The 21,580-nt window shown below is 54.0% G+C and overlaps 1 protein-coding gene across 1 annotated transcript; it reads left to right on the top strand.

The window, feature by feature from the left end:
* The first annotated feature begins 2,260 nt into the window (after positions 1-2,260).
* Positions 2,261-9,538, top strand: LOC146766960 (maestro heat-like repeat-containing protein family member 7). The gene is made up of 12 exons (XM_085584716.1): positions 2,261-3,933; positions 4,211-4,358; positions 4,604-4,791; positions 4,872-5,009; positions 5,281-5,395; positions 5,566-5,703; positions 6,811-6,987; positions 7,114-7,269; positions 7,430-7,531; positions 7,745-7,847; positions 7,929-7,985; positions 9,188-9,538. The coding sequence occupies exons 1-12, from the start codon at positions 3,641-3,643 to the stop codon at positions 9,340-9,342; spliced, it is 1,770 nt and encodes a 589-aa protein (XP_085440842.1). The 5' UTR covers positions 2,261-3,640; the 3' UTR covers positions 9,343-9,538.
* The last annotated feature ends 12,042 nt before the right edge of the window (positions 9,539-21,580 follow it).

Below are 21,580 nucleotides of genomic sequence, written 5' to 3'. Positions count from 1 at the left end.
GTCAAGCCATAGCTAAACGCCCCCTCCCTGACCCACTGTCTCATCCTCACCCTGAGATTCCAGCTCTGCAGGTGTTCCCTGGGTCTCACCCCTGGGAATGGTGGGGTTTCCTGGGCTGCCACGTGAGCTCTGTGCTGCAGTCAGATCATCACTCTGGAGGTATGTGAAGCCAGGGAGCATTGGGACACCCTCGTGGGCTCCCTTATGGCACACAAAGCCACTGTCCCCAGGTACCACTTGTCCCAGAGAGCCTGATCAGCTGCCTAACCCCAGTGATGAGCAAACTGGGCCATTTTCTTCCAGCACTTACCAGCTCGTCTTCACTTACTCAGCAAACGCCCCAAACAGGTCAGCACTTTCTTCACAGCAAAGCTATGCAAGGAATTTCTCTCCTAAGGCAGCTGGACCCTTTCCAAAGAAGGAGAGCTCCCAAATTCCAAACCCCCGGCCCCCAGCATGGAAACAAGGTGCAAATTTGGCCCCTGGAGACTTTCTGTTCTCTTCCACTTCTGCCCTTGCTGTCTGCTGAAGGTGGGGAGGAAGGGGACCTCTCCACTCCCCTCCCATGCGGGGGTTGAGTGTAGAAGGGAAAGGGCTGGTTCTGTTCCAGAGAACTCGTGGTGTCAGAGCTCTCCCCAAATGCAGCAGCAGACACGGCTGTGGGTTTGCACCTCCCTGTGCTCCCCTCATGGTTCCTGCTGGGCAGTGGGCATCTTTCTGCTCCCGATGTGCTACAGGGCTGGGGACTCAGGAAGTTGTCTCCTGTGATTTATTTATTTTTTCATTGCTTCTCCATACTTCCTGCTATTTACGAGCATGGCTGTTGCTGCAGGAAGGAGGCTGCTGATCTGGGCTGTGGGTTCACAATGTTTCTGCCTTCCACTCCCCCTCCCCAAGGTCTCTACAGAAGGTACAGCTCTTCCACCACTGCCTGGCCCCTACCCCCTGGCAGAAATTGGCTTTCAGGCACATCACCCCGGCAGCACAGCTGGATGCTCACCTGCTTCATTTCTCTGCCTACAATTCTTGGATAGATCAGTTGGAACTTTCCTCTGCTGCCCATCTGCTGGGAAGGGCAAAGAGCATCTCCAGGGGATGAGATCACTCTGCACACATTCACACTCCAAGTGCCAAGGACTCCTGAAAGCCAAGTGCCCAGGAGAGCACAGCAAGTCAGCCTTGGGCAGCCAATGGTCCTTTCCAAAGCTCAGTGACCCAGGTGCTCCTGAGATTTCACAGAAGCAAAGGTACCAAGAGTTGGGGGTACTCTGGGCTCTGGCAGAACCTCTTCACAAACACAGTGCCCAGCTCTTTCCCATTTTCTGAACCAGCAGGTCACCCCCAAAAGAATCCATAAAGTGCCCACACAGGAAAAGGTCACAGGGAGCTGGTCACGACCAGCCATGGGAATGGGCACCACCTTGCAGCTCCTCTCAGCCCCCATCCCGAGGAGCAGTCCCAAGCAGAGCTGTGCCCTCAAGACTCTCATTGCTTCCCTCTCAAACCTTGGGTTGCCCCAAGTGCTGGACCCCTGAGGGCAGTAAGGGGTCCTGCTGACCTCACCTGTTGCCTCCACCCACACATCCTTCAGTCACAGCCCCAGGCACCTGAGCTCAGTCCAGGATGATCTCTGGGAGGGTCTGTTTTATTGGTGGCTCTGTCTCCAGGTGGACCTCGCACCTGTGTAACAGGTAGCTTATCTCAGCTGCTGCTTCCTGCGTGGACCTCACACTGCTGGGGTAGGCAGCTTGCTCCCTGTGTCCCAAAGGATGCCGAGAGAAGGAACCCTGGCACCTCCAAGAGCACTTTCACTACCACCCTGTCTATCTTCTGCCAGGGACCCTGCCCACCTGGCTGCACCCTCCCTAGGGAAGAGGTCGACTGGGCACCCTGGCCTATCATATGTGCCACCCACGGCACTGCAGTAGGATACCGGCTCCTGGGAATTGTCCTCATCCATCCTTCGGTGCGATTGCTCTGCCCTCTGCCGATCTTTCAACACATAGGCAGGACAGAGACCGTGGTCCCTGGCTGGGAGAATGTTTGTGGTCATCTCCAAGGACGAGTTTCCCAGGGATCTTCACACAGACAACCACGTTAGCACAGTCTGGAGTCAGGACTGGATCCGGAACATGCCCCGCTTGTTTGAAAGCCAGACTAGGCTGTAAAATAGGAGTTTTCCCCAGCAGAATAAGCAGCGGGATCATCACCCTGCTGCCCGTGCTCTAATGAGCTGCATCTGTAGTGTTGTCAGTGCTCACCTGGAGGCAGCACTGAGGCACACCAGGGAGTGTCCATTCGTGATTTAAAAGGAGGGGGAAAATATTCATAGCAAAACTTTCTGTGAATTTTAATAAGACTGAAAAGTCAGAGTCTGCTCCTGGAGAGGCAGTGGCCATGAACATGAGTTTATTGATAGAGAGATCATGTTCATCCAAAGGAATGTGGATTGTGGGGATGCGTTGTTTTAAGGATGGAACTGCACAGACACCCCAACCATCCCACCCTGGGCCTGAAAGGGTTGTCCAAACACTCCCAGAGCTCTGGCACCCTTGGGGCTGTGATCAGTCCCTGGGGAGCCTGTTCAGTACCCCACCACCCTCTGGGGGAACAACCTTTTCCTAATATCCAGCCTAAACCTCCAGGCGTTCTCCTGGGTGCTGTCACTGGTCACAGAGAGCAGAGATTGGAGCTGTCCCTTCACTGCTCCTCATGAGGAGAGAATGCAGACCCCGATGAGGTCTCCCCTCAGTCTACTCTTCAGTGTTTTATTTTTGTACCAAAGGGTCAGACTGCAACCTCCACACAGGCCTCTCATCCTACAGGAGAAATAGACAAAGAGATATACCAATCAACAACAAGGGCAAACAAGCAGGCAGTAATAACCAGCACTAGATCTGCCTAGGTCATAGGTGCAACACCAAGATGGGCTGGCCTGTGGGCAACGTCAGTGGCAGTGGATTCTTTTCATTCCTTGGTACAGGATCATCACCCTCTGGAATCTGCTAAGGCAGAACACTCTGATTTTGGGGCTCCCATATGTCCCCCAATGGTTATGGAGGGTAAGAAAACCATCTGCGACAGTCGTGTTCCCAGTGGGCTCAGGATACATCAGCGTGTCTTTTATTCCTGTAGAGTTCCTTTGCCCCACAACAGGGCAGGTTGCCTGGGCTGGGGGAGGTTCCAGGGCACACGGCACTGTGTGCAAGGACCCTTTGTGACGGTGGGCACTGTGGGAAGGAACGTCTCTCTGTGTCACAGGGCCCTTGGTAGCACATCACAATACAGCTGCTCGTGGCCACAGTGTCCAGACGAGGCAATGGGACAGGGTGGTCCTGCAGGGAGGCTCTGTGCAACCACCTTGTTCCTTGTCCCCAGGCTTTAAGCAATTTTTTTCCATGTGCCATTAGGGACAGATCTTGGTGGGACAAGGGAGAGACGTTCTAGCATGGCCAGGAGAAGAAGGAGGATGCAAACCCTAACATTACACTGACCACACGGCCAACACTGATATCACACCCACTCAGAGCATAGCAAATATGAAGGCTTCTTCTCCCAACCTGGATATTTTTGGGGAGAGACTTGTTTCCCACCCAAATGAAGTAAGCAGCCTGTGGACAGGGCTGGATCCCCCCAGGAAATGGGCGTTCCTCAAGCCAGGTCCACTGGGCCCCCGTCAGCCCTCGATGCCATCAGAGTGTGGTGGAAAGGGAAGAACTTCTCAGAGGAAGCGGGGGAAGTTGCTGTTCTGGCAGCTCTCCAGCTCTCTGTGTGCCTCCACCAGGTGCCAGACTTTGTGAGGAACATGCACCAGAGACTTGTATCCAGTGCACCTCCAGGTGACAGGGTGTTAATGGACATCCTGAGGCTGACTGAGGCACACCCCACTGATGTCACAGTAACCCTCCTGCGCTGTGCCCCATCATGTGACAGGTATGGGAGCCACCTTCCTTGTGGCCTCATGGCTCACTGGCCCTTAGGGCCCATCACCCTCTACAGCCAGTCCAGTGGAGTCTGATAGACAGGTAGAGAGTTCCAGGACCCACCAGGCTCTCTGTTTCCCAGATGTGGCATGTCAGCCACCCAGCCTGCTGCCATGCTCCCTCCCTGCCTCTCAGGGCACCAGGGCTCTGTCACCTGGGCCCCCACAGCTGCCCAGGCCATGGTGCTGTGGCTAAGATCCTTCTGACACGCAGCTCTGGTCCCATAGGGCTGCTACAATCATGTGGAGAACCATAGCCTCATCAGGAGTGGCAGTGGACAAGGTGTTGCCAACATTGCTCTGTGTGCTGGAGGACTGGCCACTGCATAGAGTGTCCACCTCTGATGGGGACAAAACAAGAGTCTTTGCCCTGGCTGTGAGTTTCTGCCAGTGGCCTTTGCTGGCCCCAAGGCTGCCTGTCCCACAGTTCTCCATCCTCCTTCCCCCACTGCATCTCCCTTCCTCAGGCACTGGCTTGAAAGCTGGCCTAGGGACAGCTGCAGGGCCACCAGGCCTGCTGCTCCCCCTGTGTCTCTCTGGGCCTCTCCCTACCACGCTCGGCCCCAGTCACACAGACACCCCGGCACTGAGCGCTGTCTTGGGGGGCTTTGTTCTTTGAAGGCAACCAGGGTCGTTTGGGAGATTCTCCGCCTGCCCTGGTGCCCAGCACCATTTATGGAATATTCTCCCCGCCTCCTTGTGGCTCTGCTTTTCCAAGTTTTTGTCAGCACATTAGATTTGCCAGAGGAGGTCAATACCTTCTGGAAGGAATGCCAGGAGCAACTCAGCCTTCCCACCAGCATCAACAGGTGCTCCATCCCATTTCTCCCATGTCCCCAGGGCAGGTGCCAGCACTCCCAGGGTGACCTGGGTTTTGCTCTGCCCGCAGGTTTGCAGTGCAGACTCTGAGGGCACTGTTCCGCCATCTGCGGTGTCTGGATTTACTGGTGGCTATGGAGCGCAAACATGGCTGGGACACGCTGCTCCGTGCTGACACCCACCATTATGCTGTGGGTCTGCTGGCCAGGTGGGACCCCTTTCCCATTGCTCTCAGCATTTGTGCTCTGTGTCTGGGGTGTCCTTCACAGTCCCTGTGGTCAGGGGCCAGAGGGCCTTGTCACTGAGGGATGGCCAAGCAGACTGGAAAATGCTGGGAGAGGAGGGTGCCCAAGAGCAGCCGCCTCCCAAAGGGCCCAGGTCTTGCAGGGTAGTGGGGAAAGACAAGAACTTGTGAGACAGTCCTGGGAGACGTTTGCTCCTGCTGACTCAGAGTCTTGGTGCCTTTTTCTGCCTTCCAGGGAGATGCACCGTACCTCAAACCCCTTGTGTTCCTGCATTGCACTCCGCCTGCTGGGGCTGCTCAGCTCACAGAAGCCACGCTGGGATCTGCCTGCCCTGGCCTTCATTGTGGAGGTGAGCCTGTTGGCCAGCGCTGCTGGCTCTGCTGCCTCCCAGCTCTCTGCCCTCTCGCAGCTGCAGCTGCCTGGGACGGTGCCCACGCCCTGTGCTGCTGCCTGGGCCCGCCCTGTGCGGTTCTGGGCTCCTGCCGGCCGGGTCCCCTGTCACTGCCCTGTGCCTTTCAGGTCCTCGAGTGCCCTGACATGAGGGAATGGAGTGACAGTGCCCTGGAGATCATTTCAAGGAACCTGCAGAGCAAATCCAGGGAGAAGCGTTACCTGGCGCTCAGAGGCCTTGTGGTGCTCAGCAAGGATCCCTCGCTGGTAAGGAGGGGCAGCAGCTGAAGCCGTGCAGGCAGCGTGGGGCTGGGGAACACAGTCGCTGGAACTTGGCTGGGCTTCAGGCACTGGGACAGCTTCTCCCAGCTCTCCTGCCTCCCACTTCAGCTGCCCCAGTGCTTTGGGACAGGCCTTTGGCCTCTAGGCCCTGTGGCAGCAGGGTGGGGTTGCAGTGCCAGAGTGGCATTGGACACAGCACATAAAGAAATAATAAGTTTGCTGATGATACTACATTGGGAGGAGCTGTTGACTCCCTTGAGGATAGATGCCCTGTAGAGACAGATTTGCAGGCTGGACAATCACCAACCATATGAAGTTGAACAAGGGCAGGTGGCAGATGCTGCACCTGGCATGAGCAGCCTGGCTGTGTGGCTAGAGCAGGGAATGAGAGATCAGAGAGATGTGCTGTGGAAAGAGACCTGTGGGGATCCTGTGATGGCGAGTAGGAGTCAGCAGTGCCCTGGCAGCCAGGAGGGATATCTGGGGTGCATCAGGCATAGCATCACCAGCTGGGCAACGGATGGGAACATCCTGCTCTACTCTGGGCTGGTGTGGCCTTTCCTCAAGCGCAGTGTGCAATTTTTGGCACCAAAATGTAAAAAAACCATGAAACTACTAGAGATTGTGCAAAGGAGGAATATGAAAATAGTGAAGGGTCTAGAGGGGAAGCCATAGGAGGTGTGGCTGAGCGCACCTGACCTGTCTGTCTGGAGGAGACTGAGGGGAGACCTCACTGCAATCTGCAGCTTCCTTGCAAGGGAAGTGAAAGGGCATCTCTGTTCTCTGGTGACCAGTGACAGCACTCAAGGGAACAGCTGGAGTTGTGTCAGGAGATTTTAAGGCTGGATATTAGAAAAAGGTTCTTCCCTCAGAGGGTGGTGGGGCACTGAGCAGGCACACCAGGGAATGGTCACAGCCCCTAGGTTGCCAGAGCTCTGAGACTGTTTGGACAGCGCTCTCAGGCACAGGCTGGGATTGTCTGTGCAGGGCCAGGGGTTGGAGTGGATGATCCTTGTGGATCTCTTCCCACTCCAGGATATGCTATGATTCTACAGTTCATGGTTTCACAGTGCAGCATTGTGTCCCACACAGGCCGAAGGCATCCGGAGTCTGACACAGAGCCTCCTGGCCCTACTGCAGGATGCAGATGGAGAGGTGGTTGCATTGATCCTCTCTGTATTCCTGAATGAGCTCCAGGACCGAGCCATCCTAGTATCCAGTCCCACTGCCCTGCAGCTGGCTGAGGTGCTCCGGCCACTCATTGACCAAGTAAAGCTCTGTGCCCCCAGCCACCATCACTGGGTGCTGCCTGGACACTTGATGCCCTGTGGATTTTCAGGCCTGTGCCCAGGTGGGCCCAGAGAAACCATTGCTGGTTCTTTTCCTTTCCAACAGGACAATAGCCATGTGCAGCTGCTCTCCATTCACCTCTTCCGAGAGGTGATGGAGCTAGTAATGGACACGGGAAAAAAGCCCCTGAAGAAACATGTGAGCAAGAGCCTGCTCCCACTCTTCATCCACTGCCATGATGAGAATCGGTGTGTGGCAAAGGTGAGGACGCAAGGGCTGCTGCTGTCCCCCTGGGAGGGGGCTCAGCTGCCTCCTGCCCTGGTGCCTGGAGGGCTGTAGCCTCCTCCAGGCCCTGGCACAGAGACGCTGATCCTGGGGGCCCTTGGCTGCGGGGCATTTCCATGTTTCTGCTCTTCTCCAGGCTTCTCGGGAAACGCTGCTTCGTGCGGCAAAGTTCCTGAAGAGGAGGCATCTGAAGCAGCTGCTGAAGAAGGAGCAGCTGTCAAAGTTTGCTGAGTGCCTGGTAAGGAGGGCCGGGAAGCCGCAGCCCCAGCCTGGAGCAGCCCCTGAGCGCGGTGCTCGGTGTGCGGGCTGGCAGCTGTGCCCCTGCCCGCTGCTGCAGCCCGAGGCCGCGCGGGCTCTGCTCCAGGCTCCTGCGGCCCCAGCCGGGTGCCGATGGAGCCGCGGCCCAGGGGCTGAGCCCGTGCCAACCCTTCCCTGCTGCCGCTCTCTCCAGCTGGCAGAGGACAGCAGCAGCGCGGCCGAGCTCCTGCGCCGGGCCCTGCCCTACCTGCAGAGCCCACAGGAGCCCCTGCGAGAGGCAGCTGTCAGGTTCATGGGTAAGCCACGAGCCCGGGCTCCCTCCCCGCCCCGCCGCAGCAGGAGCTGGGCCATGGTCCATAACAGGCTCTGTGTTCTAGGGATTGCAGGGCGGTACTTGAGGAGGCAGCAGGAAGAGACCCAGCTCATCTACAAGGGTGAGGGCTGCCAGCGGGGGCTGGTGGGAGAGCTGTGAGCCCAGCCCCGGCTGCAGAGGGCTCTGGTCCCTGTGTGGATGAGGGGCGGTGTGGGCCGAGCACACAGAGATTTCAGGGCACCTGGGGGATTCGTGGCCAGCAGCTTCAGGCTGATCCCGTTGGTCTGTTCAGTGTTTTTATTGATGACATGGATGAGGGGATTGAGTTTTTCATTAGTAAATCTTCAGACAACACTAAGCTGGGAGCTTGTGTCCATCTGTTGGAAGGTAGGAGGGCTCTGCAGAGAGACCTGGAATGATTGGAGGGATGAGCAGAGTCTAACAAGATGAAGTTTAATCAGTCCAAGTGCCCAGTCCTGCATTTTGGCCACAATAACCCCCTGCATTGCTGTAGGCTGGGGATGGTGTGGCTGGACAGTGCCCAGGCAGAAAGGGACCTGGGACACTGGTCGACAGCCGGCTGGACATGAGCCAGCAGTGTGCCCTGGTGGCCAAGGAGGCCAATGGCTCCTGGCCTGGGTCAGGAATGGTGCAGCCAGCAGGAGAAGGGAGCTCATCCTTCCCCTGTACTCAGCACTGGTGAGGGCACACCTTGAGTTCTGTGTCCAGTTCTGGCCCCTCAGTTTGGGAAGGACATTGAGATGCTTGAGTGTATCCAGAGAAGGCAATGAGGCTGGAGAGGGGCTTGGAACACAAGCCCTGTGAGGAATGGCTGAGGGAGCTGGGGGTGTTTAGCCTGGAGAAAAGGAAACTCAGAGGTGACCTTATCACTCTCTACAACTTCCTGAAGGGTGGTTGTGGTCAGGTGGGGATTGGTCTCTTTCTCCAGGCAGCAAATGACAGAACCAGAGGACACTGCCTTAAGCTGCTCCTAGGGAAATAGAGGTTGGATATTAGGAAGAAGTTTTTCACAGAAAGAGTGATAAAGCACTGGAATAGTCTGCCTGGGAGATGGTGGAGTCACCATCCCTGGATATGTTTAAAAAAAGACTGGATGTGGAACTTGGTGCCAGGGTTTAGTTGAGGTGTTGGGGCATGGGTTGGACTCAATATTGAAGGTCTCTTCCAACCCTGTGATTCTGTGATATTCCCTGCTCCTTCCTGGCCATGGCAAGAGTGGGCTGGGATGGCCCTGGCAGGAGAGTCTCCTCAGGTCCCCGCAGACCTGGGCTCTGACCATGGCTCTGTTCCTCTCTGTTTCAGCCCTTCAGGACCTGGCTGATGACGTCAGCCCTGCCATCTCGAGATTGGCAATTCAAACCCTGCAACTCTTAAAAGCTGCACAGAGAGCTCCATATTCTCCAGGTTTCAGAAGTGTGGTAGATAGGGACAGGCAAACTGAAGATTTTGGGATGTAACAGAAAGCAAGACTCTTCCCCCCTCATCCTGTGATATGTAATCCATCACCCCTGAGACATGTAACCCCTCCTAACTCAGTAGTTTTCCACCCCTTACTAACCCTAGAGACCCTACCTTCTTCCTTTGACGTAGCAAAGCCCCCTTGACTATTTAACCTCACGAGATAAGGTAATAAATGCCATTTGACCATCCACCACATTGGTGTCAGTGTATGTCTGTGGCCCGAGTGGCCCGGGCGAGGCCGGGCTGCCGTGCTGTCCCTTGGAACCAGGTCACCTGCCTTCTCTGCAGAAGGCAACATATCTGGTGCCGAAACCCGGGAAGATTCACTTGGGTAGCGGGTATTGCCTGGATGAGAGGCAGCGGCTGGAGCGGTGAGGCCAACTCTCGGCAGTGGAGATGTCCCCGTACCAGTGACCGTCATGGACGCCATCGCGAAGGTCGTGAGTTCGATTCATAGACAGTGGGGAATTAAGTGCAGGCTCAAGGATTTTTATCTTGCTATTGCAAGGCTTCTAGAGCTTGGGACGATTGAACGTCCCATGGAAATATTACATCCAGAGGTGTGGGAGAAATGCACAGCCACGCTGGCCGAGCATATCAAATCCTCAGGCAGTGGCAAAAGTCTCAAGGCATGGGGTAAAGTTGAGTGGGCCCTGCGCGGAGCGCTTGAAGAACAGGAGAAATGGAGTGCTGTGCGCACATGTTTATTAGCTACACCCAAGCTAGGGATAGGAGCGGCAACACAAACTGTCCCTGAAAGCAGTCTGCCCGAGAGCAGGGAGCCAGGGGCCCCGACGTGTTACCCCCCTCCCCGAGCCAGAGTCCAAACCCCCCCACAGAACCTTCCCAAAAATCCACGGGTTCCCCATCCATCTCTCCGTCACCAATCAGCAATTCGGTGCCGGGGGTGCAGAAGTGCGCGGAATCCTTTTGGGAGGGACTGGCGAAAGAAGCCAGAGATGCAGAAACCGCGGCTCAGGAGGAGATGCAGGCAGCCCCTCCACCCTACCCAGCCAAACATGGCACCAGTGACCAAGGAGATGGGCGGGGCGTGGGTGCTCTTGGTGGGAAAAGCCCGGAGGCGTGGGTTTTTGCTAATACGCATCCGCGGGAAAGAGAGGAGGAGAGCGGCAGAGAGCACAGACCCAATCGGGAGCCGCGCCTGATGCCGCTACCATTTAAGGGAGAGACCTCCCCCTGCGGGAGGCAGGGCAAGCCCAGGGGGCGGGAGTGGCACCACCCCCAGAGGGAGGAGCGGGGCCGAAGCCGCACAAAAAGGCACCGAAGCCTGGAAGTGCACTGGTGTTTGACTTCCGGCTCTGAGTCCAGCAGCAGCAGCTCCACCAGCTCGGAAGAGCTGATGGAAACCGACTGGGACTCAGAAACAGAGAGAGAAGAGCCAACGCGATTTAAAACAAAAATTAATAAAGCTTTAAGCCGCACTGAAAGGCAATTACAATATGAACCAGCCCAGTTTACCAACTGGGGAAAAATAAAAATAGCTTGTGCTGAATGGGCCTCCGCAGCCACAGTTCAAGACTTCCCGGTAAGGGTCACTGGGCTGGAGGGGAATCAACAAAGGACATACACTCCAGTAAACCCCAATGATGTACAGGCAATTGTCAAAGCGATTTCAGAGAAAGGGAATAACTCAGCCATGGTCTCCACCCTCGTGGACGGCCTTTTTGATAATGACGACTTGCTCCCCTTTGATATTAAACAAATACGTTGCATGATGTTCGGTGGTGGAGGAATGATCGTGTTTAAACAGGAATGGGAATATAGTTGTACAAAAGTGCTAGCCCAGGCTTCTGGGGTGGGGCAACCACTGCACGGCTTGAGCTTATCCAGGCTGATAGGAAAACATGATGAGATGATCACGCCTCAGCAACAAGCTGCACAAATGCGAGCTGAGGAAGTCAGGGCCACCACTCGAGCTGCTAGGGAGGCTATTCGTGCTGCCTCTCTAGTCGTGGCCAAGCCATCTCCGTGGTCCACCATAAAGCAGGCAGAGAGTGAAAGCTTCACGCAGTTCGTAGACTGCCTGCAAGTGGCAGTAGACTCCTCTACCCTGCCTGTGGAGGCAAAGGGCCCTGTGGTAGCTGACTGCTTACGTCAGCAGTGCAACTCTGTCACCAAGGACATTTTGCGCTCCCTGCTGGCCAGAGCCAGCCTGGCTGACATGATCAAACATGTCGTAAGGGAGGAGCACCTGACACCTATTCAAGCAACCGTCCACACCCTGACCAGTGCAATGGCATGCTTCAAGTGTGGTCAGGCAGGCCACAGCACGGTGAGCTGTCCCCAGCCGGCACAGCAGTCTGCAGCGGCGCCTCCACCCCAAGCACTCTTGAAAGGGCCCTGCTGGGGCTGCGGGAAGAAAGGGAACCTCGCTAAGGACTGCAGGTCCCAGCCCCAGGGAAACGGGAGAGGGAGGGGGCGTGCGGGCCGCACTCAGCCTCCTCCCGCCGCAAATGCAAGGCAGCCCATCTATGCCAACCCCCAGTGGGGCGGGGAGCCCTTATACCCCATACCCCCACAGGAGACAGCCAGCTTCGTACCCCCACCAGCAACACAATTGCAGAGTTTCGCAATACAGCCTGCGGTACCTTCGTATCCACTACTGCCACAAGCCGCGCCTGTGACACAGGGTCAGCAGGGGACACCCCAGAATGGGGCCCCTGGGTGGCCCTGGCCATGAAAATAGGGAAGGAGCCCCTGATGGTGTGGGGGACATGCCGCCTTTATGGCAGTCAGGATCCCCACGCCATAGGGCTTCAGTTTAGGCAGACACAGGAGCAGACTGCTCAATTTTCCCCCAAGCACTTTGGCCCTGACATTGGCAATGTAAAGAAGTCCCCCCAGTGAACAGAGTGGGAGGGCCGTCTTGGGCGTGGAAAAGTACCCAGTTGGTAGCTATAACGCTTCACACGAAAAAGGGACCAGAACAGACAGTGGCAATCTACCCCTACATTCTGCAAAACTCTCCACCCTTGATAGGAAGGGACATCCTTGCTATGTTAGGAGTCAGGATCACAAATTTATAATAAGGGCCACTGCCGTACACCCACTGCTGCCAATCAAACTGACTTGGAAATCACCAGACCCCATATGGGTCAAGCAGTGGCCCCTGTCAAAGCCTCGAATGGCAGCCTTGCTGGAACTGGCCGACTGCGAGCTGCAAAAGGGTCACATAGAACCCTCCACCAGCCCGTGGAACACCCCTGTGAACAAGACAATCCAACCCATGGGTCCAGTTCAGACATTGCTGCCCACGAACTCAGCCATCCCCGAAGGGCAGCCATGTGTGGTGTTGGACATCAAAGATTGCTTCTTTTCTATACCCCTGCATGCTGAGGACAAGGAACGATTTGCCTTTTCCATTGTGTTCCCAAATGGCAAGCGACCTAACCTCCTTTTCCAATGGAAGGTGCTACCACAAGGTCTCGTGGGCAGCCCAACCATATGCCAGATCACCGTGGACAGGGCACTGATGCCAGTCCAACACTCCTACCCCACTGCAACCATCATTCAATACAAGGACGACATCCTCGTTGCCGCACCATCAGCAAGCCAAGTGGATCATCTAGTGTCCACAATCACGGAAACTCTCCAGGCCAATGGCTTTGAGATCGCAAACATGAAGATCAAGAGAGGACCGTGCGTGACCTTCCTGGGAGTGGGGATCACAAATTCCTACGTGACCCCCCCCAAAGGTGAAGGTCCACCGAGACATCAAGACGCTCCATGACATGCAGCGCCTTGTGGGATGTCTGCAGTGGCTCCGCAACATCATCCTAATTCCTCCAGAGGTCATGGACCCTTTATATGACCTCCTGAAAGGAAAGCACCCCTGGGACTCCAAGGAGCTGACGCCACAAGCAGTGAACTCCCTTGACTTCATCGAACATCATATGTCTACTGGCACACTTGCCATGTGGAACCCAAGCACACCGCTAGATTTATACGTCCACTTCACACAGAAGGGAGGAGTGGGAGCACTGGCCCAAGGACCTTCCGAAAAATCCCAGCCGATCCAATGGGTGGTCCTCAGGAGACCAACTCGTGCATTTTCCCTGGGAGTTGAATGCGTCGCTAACCTCATCATGAAAGGCAGGTAACTTGGCCTGAGGCACCTGGGAACCGAGCCGGCAAGAATCCACCTTCCCTTCTGCAAACGACCGACCATGGAGTCAACCGCGATATTGGAGCACCTGGCCCTTGCTCTCACTGGTTTCGGAGGAGAAATCTCCTACACCACCAGACCACCTTGGACTCAGCTACTGACCATTGTCGACATAGACATGCCACCAAAGGTCATGGATCGACTGCAGCCAGGACCGACGGTCTTTACAGATGCTTCCTCCACGACTTCTACTGCAGCAGCGGTGTGGCAGACAGGAAAACTATGGCATTGTGTCAAAGCATGTGACCCCACGCTGTCAGTGCAACAGCTAGAAGCAGCAGCAGTGGTCTTGGCATGCGGACTCTTCCAAGATGAACACCTCAACATCGTAACGGACTCTATATTTGTGGCAAGGCTTTGCCTGGCATTGTCAGGACCAGGTGTGTCAACATCTGCAGTGGCCTCAATGCTTGAAGAGGCGCTCTCCTCGTGACAGGGCACCGTGTCTGTCATTCACGTCAGCAGCCACAACCCAGTCAAGGGCTTCTTCCAGAACAGCAATGACAAAGCGGATGCCGTGGCGGAGGGAGTGTGGATGTTGCAGGAAGCTCATCAACTGCACGAGTCGCTCCACATCGGAGCCAAAGCACTGGTGAAAAGATGCGGGATCTCGACCGCTGACGCAAGACATGTAGTGGCCACTTGCCCTCACTGCCAGAAGTCACCCCTATGGACCAGTGGGGTCAGCCCAAGAGGTCTCAAGGCTTCAGAAATCTGGCAGTCGGACTTCACTTTTTGTCAACTGCTGAAGCCCCAAGCATGACTTGCAGTGACAGTAGACACAGCGGAGTGACTGTGGTCACACAGCACCTCAAACCTAACTCTAAGGCCACAATTCAGCACTGGCTGACAGCTATGGCATGGCTTGGTATCCCCAAGCAAATTAAAACTGACAATGCTTCCAATTTTATCTCCAAACCAGTGCAAGAATTCGCCTTGAAATGGGGCATCACTTTAGTGCATGGTATCCCGTATAACAGCACTGGACAGGCCATTGTTGAGTGAGTAAATCAGACCCTGAAAGCCAAGTTGGAAGTATTGGCAAAGGCAGAGGGCTTTTCCAATTCCATTCCCCCAGGAGACCAAGCGCGTATACTGGCAACCACTTTGCTAGCACTGAATCAATTCCCTAGGGGAGATGAGACAAACAGTCCCGTTTGAAAGCACTGGGTCACCTGAACGCTAGAGGAGGGCCCGCAGGTCATGATCAAAAACGAGCTAGGCAATGGGAATGGGGCTGGAGACTAGTGCTCACGGGGCAAGGGTACGCGGCGGTCAAAAAAGAGGGCAGAACCAGGTGGTGCCCACTTAGGTCAATCAAGCCTGACCTTCAGAATGAGACTAATGAAAACTGTGAGTTTCTGTCTGCAGGACATGTTCATGGGGCGTCCCCATAACGTGCACATCCCTGTTCCAGAGGGAAATGACGAACCACCAAGCCACCAGACAGCACCCAAGAGTCCCGCACCGGTGAGACCCAGATATAAACAGTGTTTTTGTGTGATTTTGCAGTTGGGGCTTGTTGCCAGAGGGCGAGCCGGCCCAGACTATTACCCCCATCAGCCATTCAGGTGGGTCATGCAACATCTTTCAAGTAACAAGGTGTTCAAAGAAATCACCACAGTGAGCGCCCCATCCTTCATGTTCCACATCACCAACCTGTTTCCAGGATGACCAAAATTACGGCCCTATCACCCACATATCATGCTCATGTACCTATCCTACTGGTGCCCAGCCTCCAACCCAGGGAAAAGGTATTGCAACTACCCAGGGTGGGGATATTGCGGACACTGGGGCTGTGAAACCATTGTTACAGATGCCAGACCATTAGAAGAAGGGTGGTAACCACAGGAGCCCGATAAATTTCTACAGTTCACCTGGGCACCCACCGGCTGTAGAAAACCCGCCTTCCTAGGAGGAGTCTATAGCAGCTATCATACACAACCCGGATCTCGGGGATGCATGGATTGTAACATGACCGTTTTACAGCCAGACCACCCTAGTTGGGCCACAGGCAGAACGTGGACAGTGGTCCTCAAAAGAGCCAAAAGAGTGGGTGAATGTGTGAATTATCAGGCTCCAACCGCCAGCGTCCCGACTGATAGGACCCAATATAGTTATTAAAGACGTGCTGAGAGGGAAAAACATAACCCACCCCAAAACCTTGCCCACAAAGGCCACTGATATCCTGACCAGCTACATGGATGCCTTCCAGATAGGCCGCTTAGCCGAGTCAGACCCAAACCCAATCTTTTGCATGCTAGAAGCTACCTTTCTATCTTTGAACAAATCCAACCCGAACCTAACTGTTTCCTGTTGGCTTTGTTATGATGTTAAACCCCCTTTCTACAAAGGGATTGTTTTAAACACCCCCTTCAGTTACTCCATAGCCGATGCCCCCCACCAGTGCAGGTGGGACACTCCCCGCAGAGGAATCACCCTGAGTCAAATCACAGGACAGGGCAAATGTTTTGGCAATGCAGCCTTAGCAAAGCAGAAAGGCAACTTCTGCACTGAAGTTGTCAAGCCCAACAGAAAGATCAATAGGTGGGCGTTCCCATCCATGTCTGGGATGTGAGTTTGTCAACGATCTGGGGTGAGTCCTTGTGTGCTCCTTGCCAAATTTAATGACTCTATTGACTTCTGTGTCCAAGTTCTAGGTGTTCCTAGGGTCCTGTACCACTCAGACAAAGAGGTATATCACCTTTTTGAGGAACCTGGCAGGCTCCATGAAAGAGAAATAATAACAGGTATAACTATTACAATGCTGCTCGGCCTGGGAGCAGCTGGCACAGCCACGGGTGTGCCAGGACTTTCTCAGCTGCAAATGACTGTCAATGAGGACTTGCAGAGGATCAAGAAATCTATTTCCTATCTAGAGAAATCAGTCTCCTCGCTTTCGGAAGTGGTCTTGCAGAACAGGCGAGGACTGGACCTCTTGTTCATGCAACAAGGAGGACTGTGTGCAGCTTTGAAAGAGGAATGCTGCTTTTATGCAGATCATACGGGAGTCGTTAAAGACTCCATGGCAGAACTCTGAGATAAACTGGCTCAGAGAAAGAAAGACAGGGAAACCCAACAGGGCTGGTTTGAATCCTGGTTCAATCAATTGCCATGGCTCACCACTTTAATTTCCACCCTCATAGGTCCACTGGCAATACTGCTTTTAGCTGTTACCTTGGGACCATGCCTGCTGAACGAGCTAGTCTCGTTTGTTCAGGCCCGTCTGGAATGGGTGAACATTCTGTTTATAGGCCAGCAACAAATGCTGTAAACCAAAAACTGCGAACACTGCCAGTTGCAGAAACTTTCTAAACTCACCTTGTGAGAGTTACTCAGGTTTACCAAGCCCCTTTTCCCCTTATCAAGTTACAACTTTGTATCTCACTTCAGTGCCTATATCTATGACTACCTCATTTATTTGTGAAAAGGGAGGGGGAGATGTGGTAGATAGGGACAGACGAATAGAAGATTTCGGGATGTAACAGAAAGCAAGACTCTTCTTCCCTCATCCTGTGATATGTAATCCATCACCCCTGAGACATGTAACCCCTCCTAACTCAGTAGTTTTCCACCCCTTACTAACCCTAGAGACCCTACCTTCTTCCTTTGACATAGCAAAGCCCCCTTGACTATTTAACCTCACAAGATAAGGTAATAAACGCCATTTGACCACCCACCACATTGGTGTCAGTGTATGTCTGTGGCCCGAGTGGCCCGGGCGAGGCTGGGCTGCCGTGCTGTCCCTTGGAACCAGGTCGCCTGCCTTCTCTGCAGAAGGAAACACAGAAGGTGCAAGACCACTTCCAGGAGAGTGGGGGGTAGGAAGCCTCCTCTATGTGGCAGCTTGTGGAAGTCTATGAACAACTAATCCCAGGAGCTCTGTCTGCTCAGGGAACCTGAGCTGCAGGGAAGACCTCATCTCAGCATGGAAATATGAAATCACTGTTGTCATGCACAGAGGTACACGAATCTTTCTTTTGCTGCCCAGTGTCCACAGGGCATCAAGGAAGTGGGGGAAGAGTGCTTGTGCTCAGCAAGGTGCCCAGGCAGGCAGGGTTGCAGGGAAAATGGCCACAAGCCCCTTGGCCTTTGGTGGCTCTGCTGAAGCCTTTTGCTGCCCACAGAGCGGGTGGGCAAGGCCAGAGCTGCAGGGATCCCTGCGAGAGCGGTGCCTGGAGATGGCCACAAGCCCTGTCCCAGGCAGGAAGCACCATCCGTGTCCTCCTGCCCGTGTGTTGCTGGCTGGATGGTTGAGGGCTCTGAGGTGCCTCTTGGTGGAGCTCCTCTGGAGCTCCTGTGGGGCTGCAGCACCGCTGCCGGGCAGGTTGGCCAGGCTGGGGGAGACCCGGAGGGACTGGGGCAGTGGGAAGCCCTGAGCAATTGGGTGTCAGAGGCCACAAGCAGCCCCCAGGCAGCCACTTTGTTCCCAGCTCCCGGCTGCTCTGGCGCTTCCTCAAAGCGTCTCCCAGGCCTGCGGCAGAAGCCCTCAATGCCAGGACAGCACCCCAGCAAGAGGGTGGGGAGACCCCCGAGGTGCCCAGGCTGGGCTGGCTGGGGACAGGGAGGGCAGGGGGGTGCTGCCAGGGCATGGTCTCTGGCTGCTGCCAATAAGGGGCAGGGGGCAGAGGCAGGGCTGGCTGCCAGCCCGGGCCCTCGCGGCTGCCCAGGCCAGGTGCTGTGACTGAGGCCCCCTGACAGAGAGCTCTGGGCCCGCAGAGCTGCGGCCACCATGGGGAGGGTGGCCACGTCTCCTGGAGCAGGGCTGCGGAGGCACTGCTGCCCTGGTGGCTCTGGACCCCACAGAAACAGCACTGGAGTGTGCTCAGGCACAGCAGCACCTTGAACACCGGCACCTGCTCAACGAGGCATCTGCACCAGCCGGGATGCCAGATGGGGGGAGACTGTGGGCACAATTGCCCGTGCTTTGGCAAAAGGCTTCAGCAGCGTTCACCGCATTGGCTTTCTCTTGACTTGCCAGCCTGAAATGAGCAGGCAGAAGAGCTGAGTTTTCACGTTTTGAGCCATTACTGAAGTTCATTTCCAACGGTCTTAGACACTTTTGAGAACAGACCCTTTTGCCAGACATGACACAGTTGGTGAATTGCAGGCATATCTCAGCTGTAGCTGGAGGGGACAGGCTGGGGGAGATGGAAGCAGACATTTTACCTATACTTGGTTTTGGGAGACAGTGCTTAAGAGCGCTCTGCTGTCACATCAAATCAGAGGGAGATGTCATTAATAGTTCATGTCATTCCCTTCTCTCCAAGAGGGCTGTGTTCTGTCTTCTCTTATATTCCATTTTTAAGGTTCTCCTCAGCTACACATGTAAGGAAGACATGGAAGCTGGGGAAAAGCCACCTAGACTTTACACTCTGCCTTCAAGAGAAGGGAGAATGGCTTTGTGCAATTTGGAGTTCTCCTTCACCTCTCTGTCCTGACATAATCAGGCTCTTCCTTTTTTCAGTAATTAATAGCAACAGTCATAAGGGTAATGCAAGAGTAACTGAGGAAACCCACATGAGCACACAGGACCATGCACAAACAACAGCTCCAGGAAGCATTTTGTACTGCCCAGTGTGACTTGACAGGTTAGTGTAGCATTTTCCAATACCGTGCCAGCTTTCCAAAGCAACTGGTGGCTCTGGGTGGCTTTGCTCTTGGCTGCCCAATTTGGAAAGCTTTTCAAGGGTGTATTTTTGGAAAAGCAGAGGCAACTTCTCCAGTGAAGTGACGGGTTAAACATCCAAACTTGCTAATTCCTCCTTGTTCCCTGTGGAACAGATGAGTTCATATCTCACCTCACAATCCTCCCTCCTCACCCAAAGCTTCCAGTCAGGGAGCTACTAATCCCAAAACTGCTGTCAAGGAGTCTCTTCTCATCCCTGTCAGGGCCCTGAGAGCACTAATAAACCTTGGTGGCCCAGACCAGCCCCTCCACTTGGGGTCTACTCAGCCCCAGCTACTGAAGCTCAGCCCTGGATCTCCAGTGACTGAGGCATGTGGTGGGAATGCCAAGCTCTAGCTCAGCCACGGGAGTGTGGCTGGGGTGAGTTATCTAAATACCTACTAAGCTTTCCTTCACCCTCTGTTCTTCCTCTAGTGTTCTTCCTCTAGCTCTGGGAAGTATCAGAAGAGCCTTTGTAGAGGCTCTTCCAGAGCAACATCAAGGAGAATCTGGCTATTCCCAAACAGTGAGGTTGGTGTTATCAAACCAATTAACAACCCTCCACAGTGAAGGTGATGCCTTTAGCAAGATTTTCAGGCCAAGCCACGTGTGTGGCATTTTACCCTGGAGATCTGAACTGCACTCCCAGGGAAATGGCAGGTCCTGGGGCTGAGGGAACTTTCCCTCAGGGCAAAAGCTTATGGGGAAAAACTAATCAGTATCATACACTTGTGCCACTCTCTTAGACCCTTACACATATTTAATGGAGTATGAGAGATGAGGTGGGTACGCCATGGACACCCCATGCAGTTCTAACTGCTAAGGTGGAACAATACATTCCTGGGGAATTCAAACACATCTAGTACAAAATGAACTCTAGGAAACCGCACAAGGAAATCACAGGAAGAGCTCTGGGACCTTGTGTGAGTTGGGAGAAGACCACTTCTGCAGAAATGAAGGATTAAAGACCCATAAAGGACTTCAACTGCAGCTTGTGAAAATACTATGTTTAGAACACAGGACCTAGAAGATAGCATAAATAAATACCTAATTCTTCATAGAAACCCAAATCAGCTTCCTTTGCAATGCAAAGCACATTTTAAATGGCTATTTTGATGAAAATGTCAGCATTTCTCCTGGAAACAACACTCAAATGAACATTCATTGCACTTGGAACCCAGTTTCCTCTCTGCTTTTGTTTTTTAAAGGAAAATGTTGGCTAGCCCTGCCAGTCCTGCATATAATATACACATCTTCCAAATACGGAGAGCTAAGTGTTTGTTAAAAATCAGAATTTTCCCTGCTAAAGGGACCTCAGAATCATGGAATTGTTAGAGTTGGAACAAACCTTAGAGATCATCTGAAATAAGGGAAAGACAGAGACAGAATGTACCTCTGCCACCTCCAGAAATGCCTTTTTTTTTTTTTTTTTTTTTTTTTCTCCCCTCAAACACACCAAAACTCCCCATTTGCTTGAAATCCAAGCAGCTCTCCCAAGTGACAGAGGGCAAGTTTGGATCAGGTATTAGGAAGAGATTCTTTGTTGTGAGGGTGGTGAGGCACAGCATTGCTGCCGTCAATGTCACCGTGTGCCAGGACAGCCAGTGTCAAAACCCAAATAAGCAGAACAACCAGCCTGTGACAAGGTTATCCACAAACCCCAGAGTCTGGAATTGGCTCTGGCAGTGGCTTGCCCAGGGTTTACTGCAGACAGGGAGACTTGTCCGTGTCACAGCTCATTAGCCAGGCGGCTCTCAGAGGGAAGGCTGCTCCAAGCTGCCATGCTGCTCTTTGTGATTCCAGCTGAAGCCCGTGGGTCTCTGCTTCCAACCACACAGGGGCCAGGATGGAGGGGAAGCTTGTGGGACAGTTACTGGGGCTGTGCATACACAACCACTGCAGGAGAGAGCAGGAATTTTAGGGACTGAATTCTCAGTGTGGCCAAAGCAAACACAGAACAAAGCATAATATGATGGTTATGTTTTCATCAATTGAAGGATCTATACCAGGATTTGCACTCCCAGGGAATGGGAAGAGCTGCCCTTTTACAAAATTCCCACTCTCTTGCCCAGAACTATGAGCAGCTTCTTGCTAGGGGCTGGTGCCACAGGGGGAAACTGAGAGCTCTTTGTGTTGAATGAAATGCTCAGTTCCTTCTGGACAGGTCCTTAAAGATAAGGAGCAGCAGAATGGCTATGCTTGTTACAGGACCTGCACCAAGTGACACAGGATGGCAGTAGAATCACAGAATCAGGGAATCACTAAGGTTGGAAAAGCCCTCTAAGATCCTTGAACACAACCATTCCCCCAGCACAGCCAAGCCCATCACTAAACTGTGTCCACAAATAGCCCCAGGCCATTCTAGGTTGCCCACCACTCG

The sequence above is a fragment of the Lonchura striata genome, chromosome 7 (assembly GCF_050655825.1).
Source record: "Lonchura striata isolate lonStrDom1 chromosome 7, ASM5065582v1, whole genome shotgun sequence".
Taxonomy (NCBI): Eukaryota; Metazoa; Chordata; class Aves; order Passeriformes; family Estrildidae; genus Lonchura; species Lonchura striata.
This window is presented reverse-complemented; position numbering and strand designations above follow the sequence as displayed.